The sequence below is a fragment of the Microtus pennsylvanicus genome, chromosome X (genome assembly GCF_037038515.1).
Source record: "Microtus pennsylvanicus isolate mMicPen1 chromosome X, mMicPen1.hap1, whole genome shotgun sequence".
NCBI classification, from domain to species: Eukaryota; Metazoa; Chordata; class Mammalia; order Rodentia; family Cricetidae; genus Microtus; species Microtus pennsylvanicus.
This window is the reverse complement of record NC_134601.1, coordinates 120342751-120367549: the sequence shown is the minus strand read 5'-3', so window position 1 is coordinate 120367549 and position 24799 is coordinate 120342751. Positions and strand designations below refer to the sequence as shown.

At 43.8% G+C, this 24799-nt stretch overlaps 1 protein-coding gene across 5 annotated transcripts; it reads right to left on the bottom strand.

Annotated features, from left to right (window-relative positions):
* Positions 1 to 232: 232 nt before the first annotated feature.
* On the bottom strand, positions 233 to 24505 carry Asb11 (ankyrin repeat and SOCS box containing 11). Of its 5 annotated transcripts, none has more exons than XM_075957030.1 (8): positions 24259 to 24505; positions 14052 to 14131; positions 9356 to 9463; positions 7530 to 7680; positions 5474 to 5608; positions 3057 to 3248; positions 1419 to 1528; positions 233 to 768 (listed from the first exon to the last, which is right to left on the bottom strand). In XM_075957030.1, the coding sequence occupies exons 1-8, from the start codon at positions 24437 to 24439 to the stop codon at positions 685 to 687; spliced, it is 1041 nt and encodes a 346-aa protein (XP_075813145.1). In that variant the 5' UTR covers positions 24440 to 24505; the 3' UTR covers positions 233 to 684. The 5 variants fall into 5 exon arrangements, with proteins under 5 accessions (XP_075813145.1, XP_075813147.1, XP_075813146.1 ...); XM_075957032.1 differs by lacking the exon at positions 24259 to 24505 and adding an exon at positions 23219 to 23457; XM_075957031.1 differs by lacking the exon at positions 1419 to 1528 and having other exon boundaries at positions 24259 to 24492.
* Positions 24506 to 24799: the final 294 nt, after the last annotated feature.

The window sequence follows — 24799 nt, the reverse complement described above, 5'->3', positions numbered from 1 at the left end:
CAGAAGTTTTGCCTGAATGTGTCTATGCTCCATGTGCGTGTCATTCCTGTAGCAGTCAGAAGAGGGCTTTAGATTCTCTGAAACTGGAGTTACATATGGTTGAAAGCTGCCATGTAGGTTCTGGGAATCAAACCAAGTCTTCTGCAAGAGCAGCAACTGCTCCTAACTCCTGAGTCATCTCTCTAGCCCTGCTTAGCTATTTATATATGTTAAAAAAAAAAAACAAGAGAAATCAAAATCATTGCAGGCATTTATTTTAGGAAAACAACAAACTAACAAAATATATTGGGAGAGGGACTAAATCAAGAACATTTCTTAAGTACTTAGGATTTATTTTAATCATATCTACCTGTGTATATGCAATACTCAGAATGCTGAACACAGGCCCAGGTGCCCAAGGGTTCTGAATCATCCAAAAATAGCCTTTTATTTCCCCCCCATTTAAATTTCATTTTAAGTTGATTAACAAGAGTTAAGAACTACAAGAATTCTGAATGCCTCTTGACAACCATTACACTAATCAAGAGTTTGCTCACCCCAAGTGTTTGGATTTATAGTAGAGTTACTCTAAATGGGTGAGCTGAATTTTAGGATAGTGAGCCAGCCATCGAGTGTGTCTACTACAGCAGGCAACAATTCCCAACTACTGGTACAGGAGGAATTTTTCCAGTGGCTCTGGAAGCCCTAGCTGGGAGATGGCTTGAGGACATGCACGGCCCAAGCACTTCCGGACACACAGGCGGCAGAGCTGAGAAAGAGCAGGTGGACCTGGGAGAGGGAATTAAAAAATGGCATGAGCCTCACGGTGGGGTGGAAAAGGAGATTTGACTACTGTAAGCTTAGCTGAATGGGATAGGAATTACCAAATGATGTTACGTGCTCCCAGCAGACGAGTCTGCGCTGCCCTTATTGAGCCTTCAGCAGTGACTGTGTTATTGAACACAGGCTCGGAAAAAGTGTGGATCAACGGCAAGTCTATCTCACTCACGATTGCCTGTGCTAATGGACGTGATAGGCTGACTGAAGTAAAAAGCACTGGGGTTCAGAGCCCTACGAGAGCTTCAGGACAGAGGGCCAACAGAAGAGAGGGTGGGAGCAGGAAGTGACACCTCTGTGGTCACACAGCCAATGCGAGGAGCTGAACCAAGGACCAAAGTGTTTTCAACGTCCTCCAGGGCCTTCCAGTACAAACTCCCTATGCGGTAAACCTGGTTCTCACCCCCCACCTGAAAGGGCCCTCTGTTCTTGCAAGGGTTCCACCTCAGTAGATATGTAAAAAGGACTCTAATCACTTTGATCCTCTTGGTCCCTGAATTTCAGTCTCTTGGAATCTACTTATAAAGGAACATTTATATTATCCCATTATTTCTTCACCTGTCTATCAACAAAGACTTCCTCACATGGCTCTAATTACTCACTGGGTTGTACAAATCCTCATTGTAGGTAAAGTCCTTCTGCAGTGGCATTATGAAAACCAGGAAAAAAGAGCAGACTACACATGCAAACAGCCTGAGGCCACTCAAGATTTCTGTGGACAAGGAACAGGCAACCGAAAAATGTTCAGAGAAGCAAACCTTCACTTTTAGATAAAAAGCTGAGGATTGAGAATCGCAAAGAGCCCTACCCAGTGCCCCTCAAATCTGGGGCAAGCCTTACCTCAGAAACTAAGTAGCTAAGTAGAACACAGTAATACAACAAACTGTCCAGTTCTCTCTGAGAAGCTCAAAATTAATGTGTGTGTTTATGAAGCTCGAGGAGAGAGGAGCTTGCTAATAAGGAATGCAAGTAAACCCTGAGCCTGAAAACATTCCCAGTTGGGGGTGGCGGGGAGAAGAAAAGAAAAGCTATGTTCTCATCGAGCAGTTGCAAACATACTTTCCAAACCAGCATCTGGTAAGCAAGGCCACTATCCCTCGAGTGGCGTTTCAAATAAAAGAGCATTTACTGATAGCCTAGGCATCAAGACTACTATGGATCGGGGCTAGTTAAAAGATGGTAGCCTGCTAAATATACAGAGCTTAGGACCCCGCTTAGACTGCCTTGATCAAAACATGGATTTTAGTAAAGGGCCCCAGGTGGTTTATTTGCACAGTAGGTGTTTTTGTTTTGGTTTTGGTTTTGGTTTTGGTTTTTCAAGACAGGGTTTCTCTGTGACTTTGGAGCCTGTCCTGGAACTAGCTCTGTAGACCAGGCTGGCCTCGAACTCTTGCCTACCTCTGCCTCCCGAGTGCTGGGATTAAAGGCGTGCGCCACCACTGCCCAGCATACAGTAGGTTTTTTTTTTTAAGCACTGATGAAAAACTAGTTCCAAAACAATAAAGAGACCATTTCATTGGGCCAGACACCGGCCTTCGGAGTGATTTCACAAACCGTGAGAGCCCTTGCTATGTAAATTGTTTCAGGAGATTTGGGTTCGGGTCTTGAAACTTTAAGAGTGCTCTTTCTAGCAGCAAACGACTTGCTTAGCATCCTAGGGCTTCTTCCTAGTAGGTGTGTGACCTTCTGGAAGGCGATTCCTCTATGCTTCGCTTTTCTCATGTATAGCTCTCCTTCACTTCTCTATTCATACAGATAGCATAAGTTTCCATGAGGTTCTCAGTGCTTCCAAGAATTCAGTGAGGTTAGTCCTCTGTTAAGGAGGCCATGGTGCTACTGGGGGATTTGATCTAATGAGACCACAAGCTATATACTTGGCCGTTATTGATGCTCCTTATGCAGCATGTGAGTTATTTCTAATTTGCCCACGAGCAGCTTTCTAGTGTTACAAAGCTGACCTTTGATGTATTCACTTGTGGCCTTTTCCTATGATGAACATGACTCTTGGATCATTTCAAGGTTGCTGATTATTTTCTTGTAGTAGAAAATAAAATGCAACAATAAACACAGAGTGTAAAAGAAAAGTCCTAGGACACACTGCGGTGCATCCAGGACTTGTCCCTTCCCACAGTACCATCCCGAACTATAAGCAAAAGGAAAAAACGGGGACTAGTCTAGGGATGAGACAGGTCTAAGCACGCTTAGGAGCAGAAGTAAATGCCCTACCCGGCTCTTCTTACCTTCATGGAGCAGGAGCGCCTGCGCCACACTGCTTTTGGGAGCAGCAAGATCAAGGGCAGTTTTGCCCTGCGAGTTTCTGAGTCTCAGGTTGGCCCCGTACTCAGTGAGCAGGTTGATGACCTGCACACTGGACTGCCTCGCTGCAGCATGCAGTGGGGTATCCAGCCACCGGCCACGGTCAACACTGGCTCCTTAAGAGAGCAGATGACCACAATCAGTGCTGCTTGTGAGTGTAAGACACATGAGCTATTATTGTATACAAAGGCATCTTACTAGCTGTCCGTGTGTGTCTGTGTATCAATGTATACATAATTATCAATTATCATCAATGTATACATGCATATACATGCATAATTAATCGAAAAAAAAGCATCTTACACACCATGGCGTATTTAACCAACCTCGAAGACTATGTGACTTAAGCCTAGAACCTCCGCAATTGGGAAAGATTACTCCCAAGCAGTTTGGAGAAAAATGAAGTTAGATGCTTTCATACACCAACCCCCCCACACACACGCACACGCACGCGCACACGCACGCATGCGTGCACACATACACAAATTGTAATAAAAGCAAAATATTTGAAGTTCCTGTTACATAGTTATTTGGGGGACTTTTTAGTAAAAGAGAGAAAGAAACTTGTTTAGCATTTATATTATTGGAAACTCAAAAAAGATTTCCAAAATCAATATAAAATAGTAAATGAAGGAATAAAATAAATAATAAAGAAACATCTTGGAGATCAAATTTCTCAAGTAAAGGTTCTTCCTATAGCTTACAAGTTTACATCAGTAGCTAGGTGCCTTAAATCATGAATCAAAAGATAGTTTTAGAATGTTCTACTTGTCCCTGGAATGGTCATTTCTTTATATGACATTCAGAAGTGAAAAATGACTGTCTTAGGGGGACAGAGGTGGGTCTGCTGCAAATGGTCACCGCATTCTATACTTAGTTTTCCCTTTGGAAAGGCATCTTCCTGTCAGAGTTTCAGCCCATGTAACCTAAGAGAAACCTAATGACTGCAGGGTAAATTGGAATCTAGCCTCAGCCCATCAGCAGCCTGTATTCCCCTGGCTACAATGGTCAATCAATTGGTTCAGAGATGGCCATGCATGCAACTCAAAGAGAGCCAATATTCCTTTTTGTTACAGCCCAAGTGTTTGTGGTGGCCATATTGCCACAACCAGGGAGAAGCATCCTAGCTACATAAGGCCAGCATCAATGGAAGCAGAGCTGAGAGATGAATACGTGTTTCCTTAGATGGGCTGTGCATCTAGCTTTCAAGTGTCCAATGCAATCAGAATCTTTTCTAACCTGATAAGAATGATGAGATCTCCTGGGTAAACTGGAATGGTGGCGGTATGTGGAGGGGATGGAGAATGAGAACATGAAGGAAGCAGATGGTTGAGTTGGGGAAGGATGGAGAGGGAGAGCAATGAAAGAGATATCTTTTTTTTTTTTTGGTTTTTCGAGACAGGGTTTCTCTGTGGTTTTGGAGCCTGTCCTGGAACTAGTTCTTGTAGACCAGGCTGGTCTCAAACTCACAGAGATCCGCCTGCCTCTGTCTCCCAAGAGCTGGGATTAAAGGCGTGTGCCACCACTGCCCTGATGAAAGAGATATCTTGATAGAAGGAGCTATTATAGAGTTAGTGGAAGACCTGATGCTAGAGAACTCCCCAAGAATTCACAAGGGTGACCCCACCTAAGACTGACTCTTTGCAAGAGTGGAAAGGGTGCCTGAACTGGCCTTGCCCTGTAATCAGATTGATGACTATGCTAATTGTCACCATAGAACCTTCATCTAGTAACTGATGGAAGCAGATGCCGAAATCCACAGCCAAGCACCAGGCTGAGCCTGGGAATACAAATGAATAGAGGGAGGAGGGAATATATGAGCAAGGGGGGTCAAGATCATGATGGAGAAATCTACAGAGACAGCTGAAGCAAGCTCGTGAGATCTCACGACCTCTAGACCGACAGCTGTGGAGCCTGCATGGGACTGAACTAGGCCCTCTGCATGTGGAAGACAGTTGTGTAGCTTGGTCTATCTGAGGGGCCCTGGTAGTGGGACCAGGATTTATCCCTGATACCTGAGCTAGCTTTTTGGACCCCAGTCCCTATGGTGGGATGCCCTGCTCAGCCTTAATGTAGTGGGGAGGGGCTTGGTTGTACCTCAACTTAATTTGGCAGACTTTGTTGACTCCCCATGGGAGGTTTTGCCCTTTGGGAGGAGTCAATTGGGGATGGCCTGGATGGGGAAGGTGAGAGGGAGCAGGAGGAGGGGTGGGAGGGAGAACTGTGGTTGGGATGCAACATGAATAAAAATAAATAAGCAAACAGAAAAGAATGCAATCTTTAAATTCATTTTTTAAAAAGTCTAGCAGCTTCATCTCACTAAAACTGTTCTAACAATTACCTAGTTCTAGAAGCTTCTTCGCACAGTCAACTCTCTCATAGGTACAGGCTACATACAGAGGAGTTCCCAGCTGAGGAAGCTCTTGGTCAATGTTGACATTATTTGCCAGCAGAATCTCCATGCACTCTCTGTGACCTGGTGGAATAAATACTTTTTTATAATTATATATTATGTAATTATAATGTTTATATAATATTATATATAATAATTTATAAATAAACTCACTTGCCCAGCGGCGGTTGTGACACCTTTAATCCCAGCACTTGGGAGGCAGAGGCAGGCAGATCTCTGTGAGTTCGAGGCCAGCCTGGTCTACAGAATGAGTTCCAGAAGAGCCAAGGCTGTTACACAGAGAAACGCTGTCTCAAAAAAAAACAATGTCCCACAAAGCCAGAACAAAAAACAACGTATGGGACTTGCTCACTCCCAAAATCCCAGGTGTATGAACTGGCTTTTTGGAGCCACATTGCTGTGGTGGGATACCTTGCTCAGCCTCGATAAGAGGGGGTGGTCCTGCCTCAACTTCGTATGCCAGACTCTGTTGGCTCCTCAAGGAAGGCCTTATCCCCTCTGAGAAGTGAATAGGGGGTGGGAAGGGGGAGGTGGGGGCTGGAGAAGGGGGGGAGAGGAACTGGGATTGGTATGTAAAATGAAAAGTAGATTTTTTAATAAAAAAATATGAGAAAAAGAAACTAAAAAGAATAACATAAAAGATAACCTCACTCAAATAGGGACTTGTTGAATATGTCCATAATTTCAGGACTGCTTTCCAGAATGGGGTTTTAAAATAACAGAGATTCGGGGGGCTGGAGAGACAGCTCAGCAGTTAAAACTCTAGCTGTTGCTCTTCCATAGGACCTGGGTTAAATTCCCAGCACCACATAGTGGCTCACAACAGTTTGTAACTCCAGTCTCCGGAAATGCCAGCTGCACACAGACACACACAGGCAAAACACTCATATACACAAAATAAATAAATAAATAAAAATCTTAAAAAAAGAAGTAACAGTTTTCCCCCATGTGTTAGAAGAAAAACACTTTGTTTTGGGAATCATGGCAGAAATCTGCAAACTAAAACCATGAACATGTCTCCTCCAGGGTAAGTTTTTTTTTTCAGTACCGGGGTAACTGCAGTGAAACTCAGATTCTAAGGAACATAGCTGAACTCACTGGCTAGCATGAAGTCACCAATGTACAAATGGATGGCTATAAGATGCAGAGGGATAAACGACCCCATTATTACCCGCACTTAAACCAAAGCTCAGTCCCATTCCCAATCCATTGCTAAGCTCTCATTCTCTTCTTTATCCACTCCTGTAAGAGAAGCTGTGACTTTATTTGGTTGGACTAGAAGACACAGATGGGGAGGAATCCAATGCTTCAGGTACAGAGTGTATTCAAATGAACTTAGAAACTCACAGGCCTGCTCTATGGAGACTTTGCCCAATGACAAGATAAACATGATTAATTTGCAGTATATCAACTAATTCTTCATGAAGGAGTGCTTCTGAGGTACAGATGAAAGTTTGATGATCGTTTTACATGTTTCCTCAAAAGTTTTACCACTGAGGTTGGAAGGATGGCTCAGTGGTTAAGAGCACCTGCTGATCTTGTAGAGGACTCGGGTTCAGTTCCTAGCACCCATATGATAGCTCACAACAGCCTATGCCTCCAGTGCCAGGGGCGGGGGGAAATACATACATACATGCAGGCAAAACACACATACACACAAAATTTTTTTAAAAAATTAATAGCGAATATCGCTAATTAATTTAGCCAACCTTTCCTTTAGAGATAACATAATCAGAACCAAAGCGTGCCTAGTAAACACATGGTAGCTGGTAAATATTTATTTCTGAATAATTCTTATCTCTTTCAGTTTTCCTGGCCGAACAGAAACTGAGCCTAGTTTGCGTTGAATGTAAACAGCCTTAAGAAGTAAGTATACAAGCCAGCCGCATGTGGATGGAAACATCAGGACCAACACTAGACCTTGATTTAGGTAAAGTACAATCAACCCAGCACTGTCGGGTGTGCCCTGGAGTGGCTTGCTTACCTCTCTTCACCGCTTCATGGATAGGTGAAGCCAGGTAGACCTCCAGCTGGGCCTTGGCTCCAAACTCCAAGAGCAGGCTGACACAGGCCGCACTGCCGCTGCAGCAGGCGTTGAAGAGTGGCGTGGCCCCGTGAACTGTCAGTCCATTGACCTAATGTTGGGCAGAGCAAAACTCACAGTAAAATTGTCACCAAGTGCGTACTCCTGGGTGTGTGCCTGGAGAAATCCCCTCATGATGATGAGGAGGGACTGAGAGTATTCCAGACCTCTCTCCAAAGGGACTGGTACTGTTAGGAGGTGTGGCCTTGTTGGAGTAGGTGGTGCTTTGTTGGAGTAGGTGTGGCTTTGTTGGAGCAAGCGTGTCACTGTGGGGCTGGACTTTGAGTTCCCTGTTACTCTCAGTATCAAGGACCACTTCCTGTTGCCTGCAAGGTGTAGAGTTCTCACCTACTTCTGCAGCACCATGTCTGTCTGCGTGCCTCCATGTCCCAAAATAATAATAATGGACTGACTGAATCTCCAAACTGTAAGTGAACCGCCCCAATTAAATGTTTGCCTTACAAGAATTTGTGTGGTCACGGAGTCTCTTCACAGCAATAGAAAGCCTAACTGAAACAAAAGTTGGTAGCAGGAGCTAGGGCATTAATGTGATAGGCCTGACCATGTTTTTGTTTGGAGAAATATGGACGTTGGGAGTTTGGATTAGGAAAGCAGTGGAATGCTTTAAGTGCTGTTTAATTGGCCATACTACTAGGAGCGTGGAAGGCAGGGGTGCTAAGTTTGATTTGATGAATCGGGGGTATGGTAAGTGTTCATTGTCAACTTGGCTGCTCAATGTGGGTACTAGGAAGGAAACTTCGGGTCCTCTGAACCACGGCTACAGCCCTGGAATTATCATGATTACCTTATCTGAGGTGGGAAGACCTGCCCCCCTGTGGGTGGAACTATTATTCCCTTGATAGGGGATCCTAGACCTCTTCAGAGTGGAGAAAGCAATCTGAGTACTACTGCACGGTGCAACCTTTGCTCTCTTCCTCGGCCTTTGGATGACTGTAGCCAGCTGCTTTAAATTTAACACTGCCACTTCCCTGACAGCCAGAATGGACTATAACCTTGAACTGTGAGCAGAATAAACCCTTTCTCTTTTAAGTTGTTTTTATCAAGGTGTGTTATCATTGCCATAACCAGAAACTAAAACAGTTCACAATGTGTTTTATACCTAAAACTCATTTACTTTGGTAATGTACACCTAAAAGGATGGTTGACTTGGAGCATTGAATTAGAGTGTCTTTCATTGTTCTGTTGAAATTTGTTATTTATGTTTTTTTTTTGGTTTTTCAAGGCAGGGTTTCTATGTGGTTTTGGAGCCTGTCCTGGAACTAGCTCTTGTAGACCAGGCTGGTCTCCAACTCACAGAGATCCGCCTGCCTCTGCCTCCCAAGTGCTGGTATTAAAGGCGTGCGCCACCACCACCAGGCTTGTTATTTATGTTTTATAACAAAATGTTTTTTTTCTTTTTAAATTGATCTTATTGAGCTCTACATTTTTCTCAGCTCCCCTCCCTTCCTCTCCCACCCCCTTCAACCCTCTCCCATGGTCCCCATGCTCCCAATTTACTCAAGAGATCAACAAAATATTTTTAATGACCCCATCTGGATATTCACACATGGCTTATAGAGGCTGAAAAGAGGAAAATGGATAGGGCTCGACCTTCCCATTGCTCGGTGAGTAAGCACTCTGGAAGGGAGTGCCTGCCCAGGTGTTTTAGCTGAGGGACCTGGACAGACAAATCCAGCTGTGCTGGGCAGGGCTGGGGCAGTACTCACGTGTGCACCGTTTTCCAGCAAGACCTTAGTGCAGGCCACATGACCCCCAAGGCATGCCTCATGGAGAGAGGAGACCCGGTTAATTGTCACAAGATTCACGTTGATCCCCTGCAGTTTGGAAAGAAGACAGTGAAGTGCCGCAGCCAGCACAGCAAAGCAAGACTGGCGCCCACCGGGTTTCTGTTTTCGAAAAGCGGGTGAGGACAGTGATACCAGTGCCGTATAAAACAGAGTAGGAGCCACAACCATGGGATTCCAAACACAGCATTGGGGACTGGAGAGATGGTCCAGAATTTAAGAGCAAGCATGGCTCTTGAAAAGAACCCAAGCTTGGTTCTCAACACCCACATCAGGCTGCTCACAACTGCCTTTAACACCAGCTTATGGGGGATCTGATGTCTCTGGCTTCCTGAGAGAGAGAGAGATAATAAAAATAAATCTTTAAACACAGCATAGAGTCTCAAAGTCATTTGTTCTGATTCAGGCAATGTGCTAGGACATGGGTCTTTGAAATTTATGGCCTAAGCCCCCTCCTCCAAAAGTCTACTGGGGAAGAAGGAATTTAAACAAAAAAAGCAAGAGAAAAAATTCATACTACAGAAAGCATGTTGAAATTTCAGCTGGGAACATGGAATATTCTAAAAGTTTGGTTTAGGGAAGGAGAAAAAAATAATCACCAGACACAGTGGCGCATGGCTTTCATCCGAGCACTCAAGCAGAGGCAGGTGGACGGATCTGTCCCATTGGCAAATGCTTGATCTGTGTGCCTATTATTGTATAGTATATATAGTATAATACACACAAACACATAGCGCTATAGAAACTTCTCTGGTTGAAGGAGTATTGAGAAAAGGAAGTTTAAGGACAGGGCTTCAAAAGCCCTGTGTATCTCACAATAGGGGTTTCCCTTTTTCCTTTATCTTTCCCATATATGACTTCCTTTTAAGAAATGAATACTTGATATTCGGTGATAATAGAAAAAGAGGAAAGGAAAGAAAAGGAAAAACTGAAAAAAGGAGTGGGAAAGAAAATGGCTTAAAATGACCTAGTCCACAAGGTGGCAGCATTGTACTAGAAAGAAGCACAGCTACAGTTCAAAAAAAATGAAATCTCTGCACTGGAGAAGTGCCACCAAGAAGGTCATTTGTTCTCAACCTTCCTGGTGCTGTGACGACCCTTTAATACAGTTCCTCGTGTTGTAGTGACTCTGCTATAAAACTATTTGATTGCTACTTCACAACTGAAAGTTTGCTACTGTTATGAATAATAATGTAAATATCTAATATGCAAGATATCTGATATGTGACCCCTGTGAAATAGTCATCTGACCCTCGAGGGGGTCGCGACCCACAGGTCGAGAGCCAGTGGTCGAGATTGACTCCTAAGCATGCATGAGGATATGGACATACAGAAAAGACAAATCATTTGTAAGACTCGAGTTTACCCAGCTGTCGGCGACAGCGCGACAACCAAGACGGTCCTGAATTAATTCTTTTTTTGCATTTACTCAAGGTGGGTGAATGTTTTAGCACATGACCTGAATGTAAAACAAGCTTTTAAAAGTGGAATATGTAAGCCAGGCGGTGGTGGCGCACGCCTTTAATCCCAGCACTGGGGAGGCAGAGGCGGGTGGATCTCTGTGAATTCGAGACCAGCCTGGTCTACAGAGCTAGTTCCAGGACAGGCTCCAAAACCACAGAGAAACCCTGTCTCGAAAAACAAAAAAAAAAAAAGTGGAATATGTAGGCCAGCAAGAGAGCTCAACGGGTAAAGAGACTTGCCAGACACACAATAAATAATTTTTTTTTCTTTTAAAAAGTGGAGTATAAGCGGCTGGAGAACTGGCTGTGTGGTTAAAGCACTTGTTGCTCTTCTAGAGAACCAGAGTTCAGTCCCCAGAACCCATGTCAGATTGCTGACAACCACCTGGAACTCCAGCTTCAAGGCCTCCAGTGCCTCCTTCTGGATTGCAAGGACACTAAGACACACATGGCATGTGTATATACACACACACAAAAAAAAGAAATCTTAAATAACAGTAGACTATATGTTTGACTAGTGCAAAGAGCAAAGAATTGAGTCTGTAGCAAACCAACTGAAATTCTTCTCTGTAGTGCCCTTACTCACTACTAAAATAACAAGTTTCAGAGTAGTGGCGATATCATTGCCAGGCCTGCTGGTGCACCACTATAACCCCAGCACTTGGGAGGGAGGTCGAGGCACGAAGATTATGAATTTGAGGTCAGCCTCTACTAATTTTGAGACCTGTCCAAACAACATGAGACTCTGTCTCAAAGAGCAAAGAAACAACAAAAAGGGGATAGAATCCGATGATTGTTTAAAGTGCTTACATATAAAGAAACAAGCTGGGAGGCAGTAGCGCACGCCTTTAAGCCCAACACTAGCATTGGGGAGGCAGGGGCCAGCCTGGTCTACAGAGTGAGTTCTGGAATAGCCAGGGCTACACAGAGAAATCCTGTCTCGGCAAAGCAAAAATAAATAAACAAACAGGAGCCCTCCATGGTAGGTCACTTGCTTAGCACATGCAGGACCTGGAGGCCACTCTCAGAGCCTAAGAAGGCCCTATGTGGGGAGGAAAGGCAGTGTAGAGAGCCGCCTAGTGTGTGACGCCCTTGAGTTCAGTCAGAAACACAACTAGGGGAGACTAGATTAGTGACAAGATCAAATACAAAGTCCATCATTGCTTGTAGTTCTGTTTTCATTTTGCCTCTATTTGCACTGGGGAGGCAGAGGCAGGCGCATCTCTGTGAGTTCGAGGCCAGCCTGGTCTACAGAGCGAGTTCCAGGACAGGCTCCAAAGCTAAAGAGACACCCTGTCTTCACAAACAAAAAAAACAAACAAAAGAAAGAGAACCCATGAAATGCTACGTGCTGAAGCTCAAATGAAGAGGCTTTAAGATGACGTTGTTTTTAGGAAATGGCACAACTGTTAAGCTGGCGATGAACTGAGTTGGTGAAGTGCTTGTCTGGCTGGTTTGATCCTCTCCAGCGTACATTGGTGAGGGACATGCTTCGACTGAATTCCAGAACACGGAAAGTGCAAGCAGGAAGGTTAAAAGTTCAAGGTCATCTTGTGCTCCAGCAAGAAAGCCGAGACTAGCCTGGGATACAAGAGACTATGTCTCACAAACAAGTGGCCATGGAGATGGTTCCACAGGTAAGGGCAATTGCCGCCAAGCCTGATGACCTAAGTCGATCCCGGTCCCCATATGGTAGAAGAAGAGAACCATCACCAGTGGTCTGCTAAATGCTCACCACGGTATGCCCCCTCCGTCCCTATACACACACACATAAATAAATAGTTTGCAAAATCAAGAAGTCAATACAAAATAAATTTAAAATAAAAAATGTAAAACTGAACAAAAGTAATGAATCACTAAAAAGAGAGGGACACACACAAAATATCAATATCCCAGCTGGCTAAAAGCAATTGCCCTTACCTGTGTGGGATACACTCAGCAATAAAAATACAGTGCTGCCAATAGCTAAATCTGCCCTAAGATTTATATGATTACTAACCTATCTCAGAGCCTACTTGAAATGTGCATTGTTGAAGCGGGCAACCTCTCAGTGGTACCCAGTGATGCCCAGTTCCTAACGCTGCCTCAGTTGGGTAATGCTTTCTCCTTGAAATGTGAGCGTCAGGGAACGAAATGATGTCACTTCCAAGACTAGGCTTTAAAGAGTGAAGGGGCTAGGGAGCTGGTTCAGCAGTAAAGAGCTCTGACTGCCCTTCCGGAGGACCCAGGGTTCAGTTCCCAGCACCCATATGGCAGCACAGAACTGTCTGAAACTCTGGTCGCAGAAAAATCAGGCGCCCTCTTCTGGCTCCCGAGGGCACTGCATGCACATAGTCCACAGGCATACATGCCGCTAAAATACCCATACATATACAATTAAAATAAAGGTTTTTGTAAAAATGTGACTTCCTTCTTAGGCACCCTCTCTGGAGAAAGTCAGCTGATACCTCATAACACAGCCCTGTGGTGAAGCCCCTGAGACTGTGTGTGAAAACAGATCGCCCCTCCCCCCACCATGAATCATCACATGACCTAGCTGCCACTTCCCTGCCTGGAACCTGCACCCCAAGCAATTAGAAACTTCAAGAATCCCCGAGTGTTTGTTGTTGATTAGCGTCGCCTTGCTTTGAGGAGATTCATAGCACATCGATAGCCAACAAATGCAATCCCCAAGAGCATGAGGTGCTCATGTTAGCATGACATAAATTTGGGGATCCCCTTCAGTGTCCTTTAGAGAGAAACTTCCTGTCAGGAAGTTTTCCCAAAGGGGAAAGGAAGCGAAGTGGGCCGAAATTGAAGCAGCTCTTAGAGAAAGCAGAGGCAAGAGGAGCCCACGGTGTGGGTGGGGGCAAGATGAAGACACCTGGAACGGCAGCGCTGGGACCTGAGCACAGCTATGGCCATCGCTAAATACAGAGAGATTCTAGATTACAGCAACAGTATGGAAGTTGAGCACAGTTATGGCCAATGCTAATACAGAGAGATTCTAGATTATAGCCACAGCATGGAGACTGAGCAGAGCTGTGGCCATCGCTAAATACAGAGAGATTCTAGATTAGAGCCACAGCATGGAGGCTGAGCACAGCTGTGGCCATCGCTAAATACAGAGAGATTCTAGATTAGAGCCACAGCACAGAGGACAGAGTCTTACTTACTTGTGCAATTAAAGTTTTAAGAGCCAGCAAGCGCCCCTGGGCCGCAGCCTCGTGGAGTGGTGATCGGTCAGCCCAGCAGTCTGAAACACAAATCAGGTTTCTGGTCAAGGTCAGGAGACTTGCAGCTGTTCCTGCTGTCCACCCGCTGCGGCTCTTGAGGGGAGAGAAGAACCTAACCTGCACCATGCTTCAGAACTTGCTGGATTCAGGGAGCTGGGCGCCTCAGCTCCTGCTGCCTTTCCATGGGTGGTTTTAACATGAAATACATTTTTTTCAAACAAAGCTAAGGGCTTGTCCCTGGTAACTCTAAGGTCAAGTGAAGAACTAAACGAGCCAATTAGGTTTTTACTATTTCCCATAATATTATCTCACCTCCATCTATACCCCAAAATTCAAAGCCTATGCTTTGTAAACCTGAAGAAATAAGAGAAAAGAGACCTGAAACAGGGCTCAGTGGAAGAACACTTGGCGAAGCTCTTAGTTAAAAGAAAAGGTGAAGGAAGAAAGGAAGGGAGGGATGGAGGAAGGGAGGAAGAAAGGAAAGAAGGAAGGAATATGTTTTCCTGAATTGCTTAAGTAATTTTCTCTGATTCTTTTGATAATAATATCTATGCATTTTAATGTAAAATACCCTTTTCAGATGATATGATCCCCCAAACTTTACCCTAGAAAGTTGTGCACACGGGGCCAGTAGAGCCAGGCTGCCTGACCTCATGTCCTTCTTCGACCACTCTCCTTTGCCATAAACATTTGAGCCTCAGTTTTCCTAGCTGTAAACCAGAGAGACAGTAATCTATTTGGCAGGGCTCTCTGAAGGCCAGTCTAGGATAGCCACAGAGTCAGGTGCTCAGGGCCATTTGTGATCGATTAATAAGTAGATCGCAGGGCAGCTCTCTAAGGGACAGGCTCCTTCCTGTTTTATGAGTGTATTTATTTTTCTGTAATTATTTCTCTGCCGCTAAGACTGATCAGCTTCGTTGGGCATTTGAGAAGTAACCACATAAGAAAAATCCCAAAGGACAATATTTTTGTTTCGGAAAGAGACCTGCTCCAGTTTGCGAAATCTGCGCAGTTTTAAAAGTGTGGCTATCCTCTTTCCATACTGAATGGAATGCCATGGAGTTGGATTTTCTTTAAAAGCAAAGGGTCCTTCTGGTCAATGTCTTTTACGTGATCCCGATGGTGGCCAGGGTTCAGATTTCCCATTGTCCACAAACTTGTTTAAAACAAAATCTCACCAGAAATGGAAGTGTGCAAATTTTAAACACTACGAGCCTCGAGGAAACAGTGTTCTCCGGTGGATGAGATTGGAAGCCCCAAGCATTGCAAGAAGTCTCTTATCAACATGAGAGCCCAGCGCATCTCTCCCATTAGAGGGATCTAGTTAGAAAACTGAAGAGGGTTAACAATGTACTCAACGGGCTTGGAGTGATACTGGAACAAGTGGTATGAAAATGTGATTTTCATAAAATGTAAACATAAAAGTAAACTTAAACAGTGTAGTCACACCCCGAGAAAATCTAAACCAGGGCTTTTTGAAGGAATAGCTGACCCCAGGCTGGAGGTGTGTGTGTGTGCGCGCGCGCACGGGCACATGCGTGTGCTTGCATGTGTGGTGTGGCCTCTAACAGAAATGAAGGAAGGATGAGGAAAGACAGAAGATGTTGAGAAGGTAGAGGATGACACAAAAGGGCTTCTTCTAGTCAAATATGGGACAATTTGTCCATCAAAATAAGCAGAGAGTAAGAAAATACATGCTATCAAAACAGGAGCCCGTAAGTCCTTGCTGATATACGTAATACATCAATATGGATAATGTGCTTCTTCCTAAAATACACTAACTGAAAAAAAGTAGAATAAATAACAGGATCAGGTTCAAATTATCACCATATTAATTATAAAGGGAATGCGCATATTTTATTCTGGAAAAAATTGTACAAATCATTTTGACCAGCCCAGGTTTCAAAGAAAAAGATGGCTCAGCGGTTAAGAGCACTGCCTGCTCTTCCAAAGGTCCTGAGTTCAATTCCCAGCAACCACATGGTGGCTCACAACCATCTATAATGAGATCTGGTGCCCTTTTCTGGCCTGCAGGCAGACACAATACTGTATACTAAATAAATAAATAAATAAATAAATAAATAAATCTTTAAAAAAAGAAAAAAAAGAAAAACACAAGCATTGGCAAGAAAAAAAATTTAAAAAAAGTTGGCACCATGTGCCATCCGATTAAATGCCATGAGCCACAGTGTATGGCATGAGAGGGAACACAGTGTTAAGAACATCCTATCATCCTATCTGTGCTGTTCATGCCCCCAAAGCATAACCTGACTCTTAGGAGCAAACCCTGCAGCAGCTCACACCAAGGGACAGTCAATAAATGAATTGGCCCGGAGCCAGTTGCAGAAGAGATAGGGACCTTTTCTAGACAGAAGGTGAGTGTGGAAGGCAAGACATAACAACATCTGATGCACTCTTTGACCTGGAGTGGGACCCCTTTGCTTGAAGAGATATTATTGGAGCAGTTAGCTAAACACGAGTGGAGCGAGAGACTGGGAATTCTTTGTACTGACCTTGTAACTTTTCTGTTAAAATTAATTCCAGAAAATAATTTTTAACCAAGAGAAAATAAACAAATAGATAAAAATGGTTTGTCATCTTACACTCCTGTAATGAATGTGAAGTGCTTTTATAATAAAGAAAAAATAAAAAGGGCTTGCTATAAACAAACATATGCTGTGTTTTATCTCTATTTATTTCCGAGATGGCCCACAGCTGGTGAGTGTGACAGTTTACTTAAAAGAGAAGTGTTTCTCATTGTACCACCTTTCCCCCACTCAGAGTTTCCAAGGACCAACTAAAACTGTGGTGATGTGTCCTTAGAGAAGAACGGGAACTTTATAAGATTGATGGTGTGAGAGAACCAATCATGTTGGAGCGAAGCAAATCCGGTAAATTTGCATCACGTTGGTTCTTAAGGGCACCCAAATTAACACCTTCAGACAAGTTTCCCTGAGAGCAAAAAATTATACCCTGTAGAAAAGAGGAGCCCAAAGCACTCTCTACCAGTAAAACAGGGGGAAAAATTGGAAAAAATGGACATAAAGGGGAAAATGAACTTTTAAGTCAAATTAACCGATAATTTTTTATTTGTTTTACATATAGTTTATATCTTGTGGACCTTGCTTGGCTATCCACCATGACAATGAAAAGTGCATTTCAAGACATGGCTCACTTAGCCTTCTTTCCTGTATCCTCGTTTTCATTTACTGAATACCGTAGACTTTCATACCATGTCTGGATATAAAAACTCGCTGCAAATCACTTCTACTAATGAAATGGTCAGTCAGAGGACAGAGTCCAGCTGCGGAGCAGAGTATTCCTGAATCTCCTTGAACATCTCCTGGCCTCTCATCTTTAGTCTCCTCGTACATCTCCATCTCAGTCCTTGGCAGCTCTGCTTCAGACACGCTGGCCATGAACACAGGCCCTCGGGGTTTCGGGACAGTCTTTACCCAACCCCACGGTTCAGCAGCCTGAGCAACGGAAGCAGCAACTCTTCAGTGTGCCTTTGGCATTCTGTCCTTCTAATGCTAGCTAGTCAGCTTAGTAGTAGTAAGCATTTCTACTCTAGAGGTCAAAATTTTAGAAAAAAAATAGACTGCTCCCAAATCCCAAACTTCTGGAGCGCTGACACAACACTGCTATGCATAGAATAGAAAATTCCACCACATGAAACCCAGATTCATGTCCCCCAATTATTTTAAATGTTACATGAAATTTTCATGAATGAATTTAGTATTTAAGCTAGGGTTTCCTCCCCCCAAGATAGCAAATTTTCTCAACTCTGGGAGAAAAAAAAAATCTGAAATCTAAAACGTCTTGGTTCCAAGCATTTCATGTAAGGGAGACTCAAGTTGTAGAGGTAACCTGTTCAAGCATAAAAACAAGACTACGGCAGCCATTGACTCCTAAAAGTATTAGCTTAGGATATCAACATGAACTGGGTTTGCCTCTGCGCAGGATCTGATGGTCATTTGCCCTGTGAGAAGCAAGAGCCTTAAGCACATCCGTTAGCCAATTCCAGACTCTCTCATAACGTTCCATTATTTATCAGTCCCATTAGACTCAAACCCTAGGCAGTATTTGGATAAAGCACACGAGACTAATGTTGAGTGAAAACAGCCCTAAATAAAGAAGGCAGCACTATGGGGTTCTGTTTCTGTCACGGAAAGAAGGAATACGCACTCACCTTGAATATTAGGAGTCAAAAGCAAACTCAGGAGGGATGAGGTCTGACGGGGAGTGGGCATAGTAGGAGCCATACTGATGGAAGTCTCTTATGCTATGGGTGCCGGCCCTGTCTGTGTTCACTAAACCCTTGTGGACTTCTCTGTGCTCGGGTCTTTAAAATGACTCCACCCCTTCCTAAACTTGCCCTAAGCATCTCTCCCTGCTCCCAGCAGAGAACATGGCTCTCTCTGGTCCACCAAGCAGCAGAGGTCCAAGGGACAGCATGTTCTTCATGGGCCTCCCACCTCTTTCTTCCAGGTGTTGGTTTCTCTGGTACTTTGTGGATGAAAAGAACCAAGGGGCAATCAGCCCCACGCACTAGGCCTCAGCATGTCACAGGATATGCTAGCATTTGTAGCGCTACTACTCACTGTTGAAATGGAAATTAGCTTTGAAAAACATGGGTTTGGGCCAGGCAATGGTAGTGCATGCCTTTAATCCCAGCACTTGGGAGGCAGAGGAAGGCGGATCTCTGTGAGTTTGAGGCCAGCCTGGTCTACAAAGTTAGTTCCAGGACAGGCTCCAAAGCTACAGAGAAAACCTGTCTTGAAAAACAACAAAAAAAAAAAAACACAAAAAAATGGGTTTTGTATACATTGTCTAAACTGAGGAAAGGAGAACAAAACAAAAACCCTCCTGATTTCTTCTGACTTTCCTTGTAGCCATCTTACAACTTGGAGACAACAGCCAGGAAGCACGAACCAGTAGCTGTGGAAAGAGTCACATGCAATCTCCCCCCAGGAGATGAGCTCTTGCCTTTCCGATGCCACGGTCCCTGTCGAAAGTCTGTCACTATTGGGAGTCTGTCACCATTAGAGGTGGGGGACTTTCAGCATCATGAGATCTACTGCCAAATGCTGCAGGCGTCTTCTGGGCATGTGAGCCCTGCACCACCAGGCCTGTGGCTCAGCTGCTTGCTCACCCACAGACAGCTGCTTACCTCTGCTAGCCTCTACTTATCAATGCAGTATCCTGGGATGCCCCCCGACTCCCACCCATGATTCCGAGGTCACCTGGGTAAGCCTGTGCTGCCTGCCACCTGCCACTGCACCAAGAAAGAGGGAATGGTGGCTGCCTTGGATTTCTTCCTCACTTCATCTCTGCTTTGCCACCCCATCTCCATGGCACAGCCCCAGGTTGTACAGCACCGGACAATTCATTCAGGCTATTGCCTAAGCAGATTCTTTCCCCTGATCTGCCTTTTGCCTCAAGCCCCAGTGATCCTTCCGTGAGAGAAAGGGAGAATGTTGCTTTATGCATAAGAACACCCCAAAATGAATGACAACCATTTTTCATTTTGCTCCTACTAAAAAAGTGTCGTGGCTTAATAAGCATTAGAAATAACACCAAAAGCCAGGGTTCAGAACTTCGGAAGTCGGGCGGTGGTGGCACAAGCTTTTAATCCCAGCACTCGGGAGGCAGAGGCAGGTGGATCTCTGTGAGTTTGAGGCCAGCCTGGTCTACAAGAGCTAGTTCCAGCATACGTTCCAAAGCTACAGAGAAACCCTGTCTCAAAAAACCAAAAAAAAAAAAGACCTTGTTCTGTCTTTAAGAACAATTAGTCTCTAAATTCTGCCTATCCTGTGCTACATTTACTTGTATTGGGATGCTTTGGCATCCGCTTATTCCTGCTGAGAGTGTGAAATAGGTGCAGGGGATGTAGGTAGCTAAGCTGGAAAAGCGCTGGCTTCGCATGCAGGAAGCCCTGTGCTGTATAAACCAGGGGAGCTGGAGCATGCTGTACTCTAGAGAAGGAGGCCCAAGGAAGGATCAAGGTTCAAAGCCACCCTCGGCTACAAAGAGAGTTTGAAAACAGCCTCAGACTGAGTCTGTCTCAGGGGAAACAAAGTTTGAAATGGGCATTGGTGGTATACACCTGCAATCCCAGTGCTCAAGAAGCTAGCAGATCTCTGTGAACTCGAGGTCGGCCAGCCAGCCTGGGAAGTTCCAAGTCAGCAAGAGCTGCATAGTGGGACCTTGTAAAAAAAAAGTGCAATAAATTTGCTGTATTCTCAACTGGAAACAAAATCGCTCTCCAGGAAATAACCTTTTCTGTCCCACTATGGATGATTGCCCCCTAAAAAGGACCTGTTAGGGTCTTCACACAACTATCTTCCTGAATCTGCCACAGTGTAGGTTGCTTGTTTTATTCTTGTTCCCAACACAGTATCTCATACCCTTCTTAGCTGCAAATTGGAGCAGATTGTAAAACATTAAGGAATAAAGCTATTTGGCAGATCCAAAATTTTTCCATTGCTTTTAGTAAATATGTAACCGAGCTCTCCAAGTACATGAATACTTAAATAGGACTCGATTCCTCCCGTCCAAGATACTCTATTTTTACTTCCTTGGCACCCTGCCTGGGTCACAGGGCTACAAATACATTATGAAGATAGTTTACAAATATGCTCGCGCCTAATGAGGTGGAGGGAAAGTGTTCAAGAGCATTTTTACCTCTTCCCTCACGTCTTTCAAACTCTGATTTGTGGCTCTGGTTTTCGGAGTCTTTGAATAAAATTCATGACAACCCCCCCCAATTATTTATTTAATGACAAAATCCATTTAGATGGAATATGTTTAAGTTCCAAGAATTCAAAATAAAAGCCAGTAATTCTTTTACATTTAATTCAAGGACTATACCCCTTGTCAAATTTTAATAACAATGTGAGATGATTCTTGAAGACGGCCTGTTGACAATATTTGGTCCTCATGGTGTACAATTTTTGTTCAAGCTTTGAAATCGTAGGAAGCAACATCAGTTGTATTTATCAAAGAGAACAAAGGCGTGAATCTTTTCTGAATCACAATAATGATAAGGACATAGAATTGATGAGATTTTAAGAACACAGGGTTCGCTCGGGGTGGGGGGGGCATAATGCAAATTCTGAGAACCCTGAAATGTTATAATATAATGGAGTTAAGTGGTTATTCACTAGAACATCCAGTTCTCATAGGAAGATGAAGTCTGGTCAGTGACCTGGATTAAGAAATCTTCTTTGAACCCATTAGGAGCCGAAGAGCTGAGCTACAGGTGACCTGTGGAGGCAGAACCTCTGCCAGGAACTCGCTGTTCCCACCTGGAAACAGTCAGCAGGCACCTGAGCTATGAACCGCCCAGAGGACAGTTAGGCCACGGTTGAAGAAAGTAAAGAGGGAATTAAATAAGACAAAAGACTACATATGTGCTGGGACAAAAACAAAAAGGAACAAAGGCAAGAATACTGAAGAGGAATGGCCAGGAGTCAGGCAAGGCTGGCTGTCCAGTAAAAAAATCAGTCCCTTTGGGGGAAAAAGGATTTTGGATGTAGCAATTGGAAAATGAACTAATGTTTTAGCCCTTCCCTTAAAATTGCTTTTTTTTCTTTTTAAGAAAAGATTCTCTGCTAAAAGCATGGGATAAATTTAGACTAGCTGAACATAGCGGACAATGAGGAAGAATGGGAACTCAAGAACAATCGCAGTGGGTTTTTGATCCTACTGCGCGTACTGGCTTTGGGGGAGCCTAGGCAGTTTGGATGCTCACCTTAGGAGACCTGGATAGAGGTGGGCGGTCCTTGGGCTTCCCACAGGTCAGGGAACCCTGATTGCTCTTCGAGCAGATGAGGGAGGGTGACTTGATCGGGGGAGGGGAAGGGAAATGGGAGGCGGTTGCGGGGAGGAGGCAGAAATCCTTAATAAATAAATAAATTTAAAAAAAAGATTCTATTATTTTACAAGCTCATATCTGCAACTATAAAATGTTCCAACTTCTAAATCCCCCACCCAATTTTATGGCTACAGCTTTGGCAGCAAATGCGGCCAGAATTCAGGTTAAGCAATTTCTCCTTTTCATTTGGTGCAAATATGTTTGCATACTAGAAGAACCAAGCAATTTTGCCTCAAGCTGAGAGTCTTGCTAAGTCAACTTACTGAGTAATTATCATGCATTTTCCAAACAAACCTTTGTCTGACGAATGAACCACAAAGATGACTTCTGATTTGAGAATAACACTGTCACAAATATCTTCCTGGCTTTTTTTTTCAAGACAGGGTTTCACTAGGTAGCCATGGTTATCCTGGGACTCACTTTGTAGACCAGGCTGGCCTCCAACTCACAGGGATCCACCTGCCTCTGCCTTTTAAGTGCTTTAATTAAAGGTATGCCCCGCTATTCCTGGTTCACAAAATCCTGCTGCTGCTGTATATAGGTAACTCTAAATAATGGCAAAAGAAAAGTAACTGTTAGAATCATGCAAAAAAGAAAAAAAACTTGTTTTGGGTATGTAACTATCAGTTTATTATAGAAAGACATCAAATCTGAGTGTATTATCATACATGTGAGAGGTATAGGACACACACATACATAGACAAATACATATACAGCACATACACACACACACACACACACACACACACACACACACACACATATATATATGAAATAAATAAACTAGACTTGCATGCACTAGCCTCCCCAGCACCTGCTTTTAACAGTATCTGGAAATAGGCACCATCCCAACAGCCCGAACAACATGGCTGTGCTAGAGTAAATGAGTCTCTTCAAGAGATTGGAAGTCTGGCCCCAGATTAAAATCTCATGATTAAAATACACAGCATGCTTACACAGGTTCTGAGTCCTCTAACTCCCAAACGAGTACACTTCACTATGCACCACAAAGACAGGAGTCACGCACGGGAACAACTTTTACAGACTCTGCCGGAACTATCCCCATTAGGTTGTCCCTAATTTAAGTCACAAGGATGACACATCTAACAGAGCATCAAATGCTAGGAAGTCCTGGTCCAAATTTATAAGTCAAAAATACGTTCCTAGATCACACTTCCTTTGAAGCGAAAAAGAAGCATTAATGGTTTTTTCCCCACCAGTTACATACCTCCCTGAAATGTGTGACAAATATAATCCCCAAAAGAGATCTCTTTCCACAGTCCAGGCCTTCTGACACTGTTTTCACCAGCTAGCTGAAGCATTCTGATGGCTTGCCTTAGAGTTCTTGTGTCTTTATGTAAGGCCACTGATGCCTAGCGTTTTCCAAGCTGTCTAGCGCATTGAAATCACAAAGCATGTCTATTTTGAAAGAGAATCCTGGACGCAAATTGAAACAGACACCAACTAAAGCATGATGCAATCCAGGAACCCCCGGGAACACTAAAAATACATACAGCAACTCTGGACAGTGTTTATGAATAAAGCCTGCTCCTCCTCTGTGAAGGGGCAGTCCCAGCAAGGAGGGCCTATCTGCTTCAGTTACTTTGGCGCTATGTCACCTCAATTAAGGCGAATTGCTTCTGGAAAGGGATGGAGACTGGCCTCTACAAAGCATGAGATGTTTTAGGTTTTAACCAAATCGTAGCAATTTCATAGTGGGAGGAAACCTCCATTTTTGGTGCTTTCTGTGGAGCCACTGGTGTACAAATGGGTTTAACGAAGTTTTCCTGGGACAAATGGCCAATCAGTTCCCTTTGCAAAGGATGCCACAATAGGCATACATACAGCATGCCATACTGATTGCTTTTCAATCAAATTAATTGGTCATTTCATTTCCTAAGGAAAACCAGTCTTATTACAATGCCCTTTCTTGTTAGTTTGACTCAAAGTGCTGCAGAAAAATAATGTTATATAAGAATTCTTTTGGTTAGTAGAAAGTCTCTTGAGATAGCCTTTAGAACCCACTATTCTGTTTACTTACATACTAACTGTGACCAGACCCATCAATTTCCAAGAAAATCAAGCTGCAGATCCTTCAGCAATTGGTACAGACGTCAGTTGCTACTTCAAATGACAGGGTACACATTAATCTATGCACTCAGCACAAAAGTACAAGGAAAGCTTACCTTCTAGAAACACTCTTCATCTGAATTTTCAAGGAGGAATTTTGGAGGTGTTGGGAATAAATTGAAGGATTTTTTTTTTTACCTGACAGTCCACCATAGATCTCTTCTGCTATCCTAGCTGCCTCTTTTCTGTTTCCTTTGACGACATAGAAATGGGTTAGGAGAGCCAAGAAAACTTTAATTAAAAGCTTGAAGAAAAAAAATGTTGCAAACATGGTCAGAAAAATGTTTTTAAAGCCATAGAAAGCAGGACCATCTTCCATGTTGGCTTCTTCTCGGCATAGGTTCCGAGGGCTGCAAATTTTTACCGAGTTATAATTGGCATCATATGACTTCTATTTTTAAGCCTCCTAGCACTCGGTGCTCCTGTTACCAAGAACTGTTTGTAGGTTCTAATCTAACACTGATGTGGAGAGTTAGATTAACACTGGGTATGTTGATATTTATGGCAATGTTAAACAACTTCCTTCTAATAAGAAACACTCAGTGCTGGCCTGGAAGGATGGATGGATTCGACTCCCAGCACATGGCCATTCCAGACCATCTGTAACTCCAGTGGTCTCTTCTGGCCTCTGTAGGTATGAAGCATGCACACAGTACGCATATAGACATGGAGGCAAAGC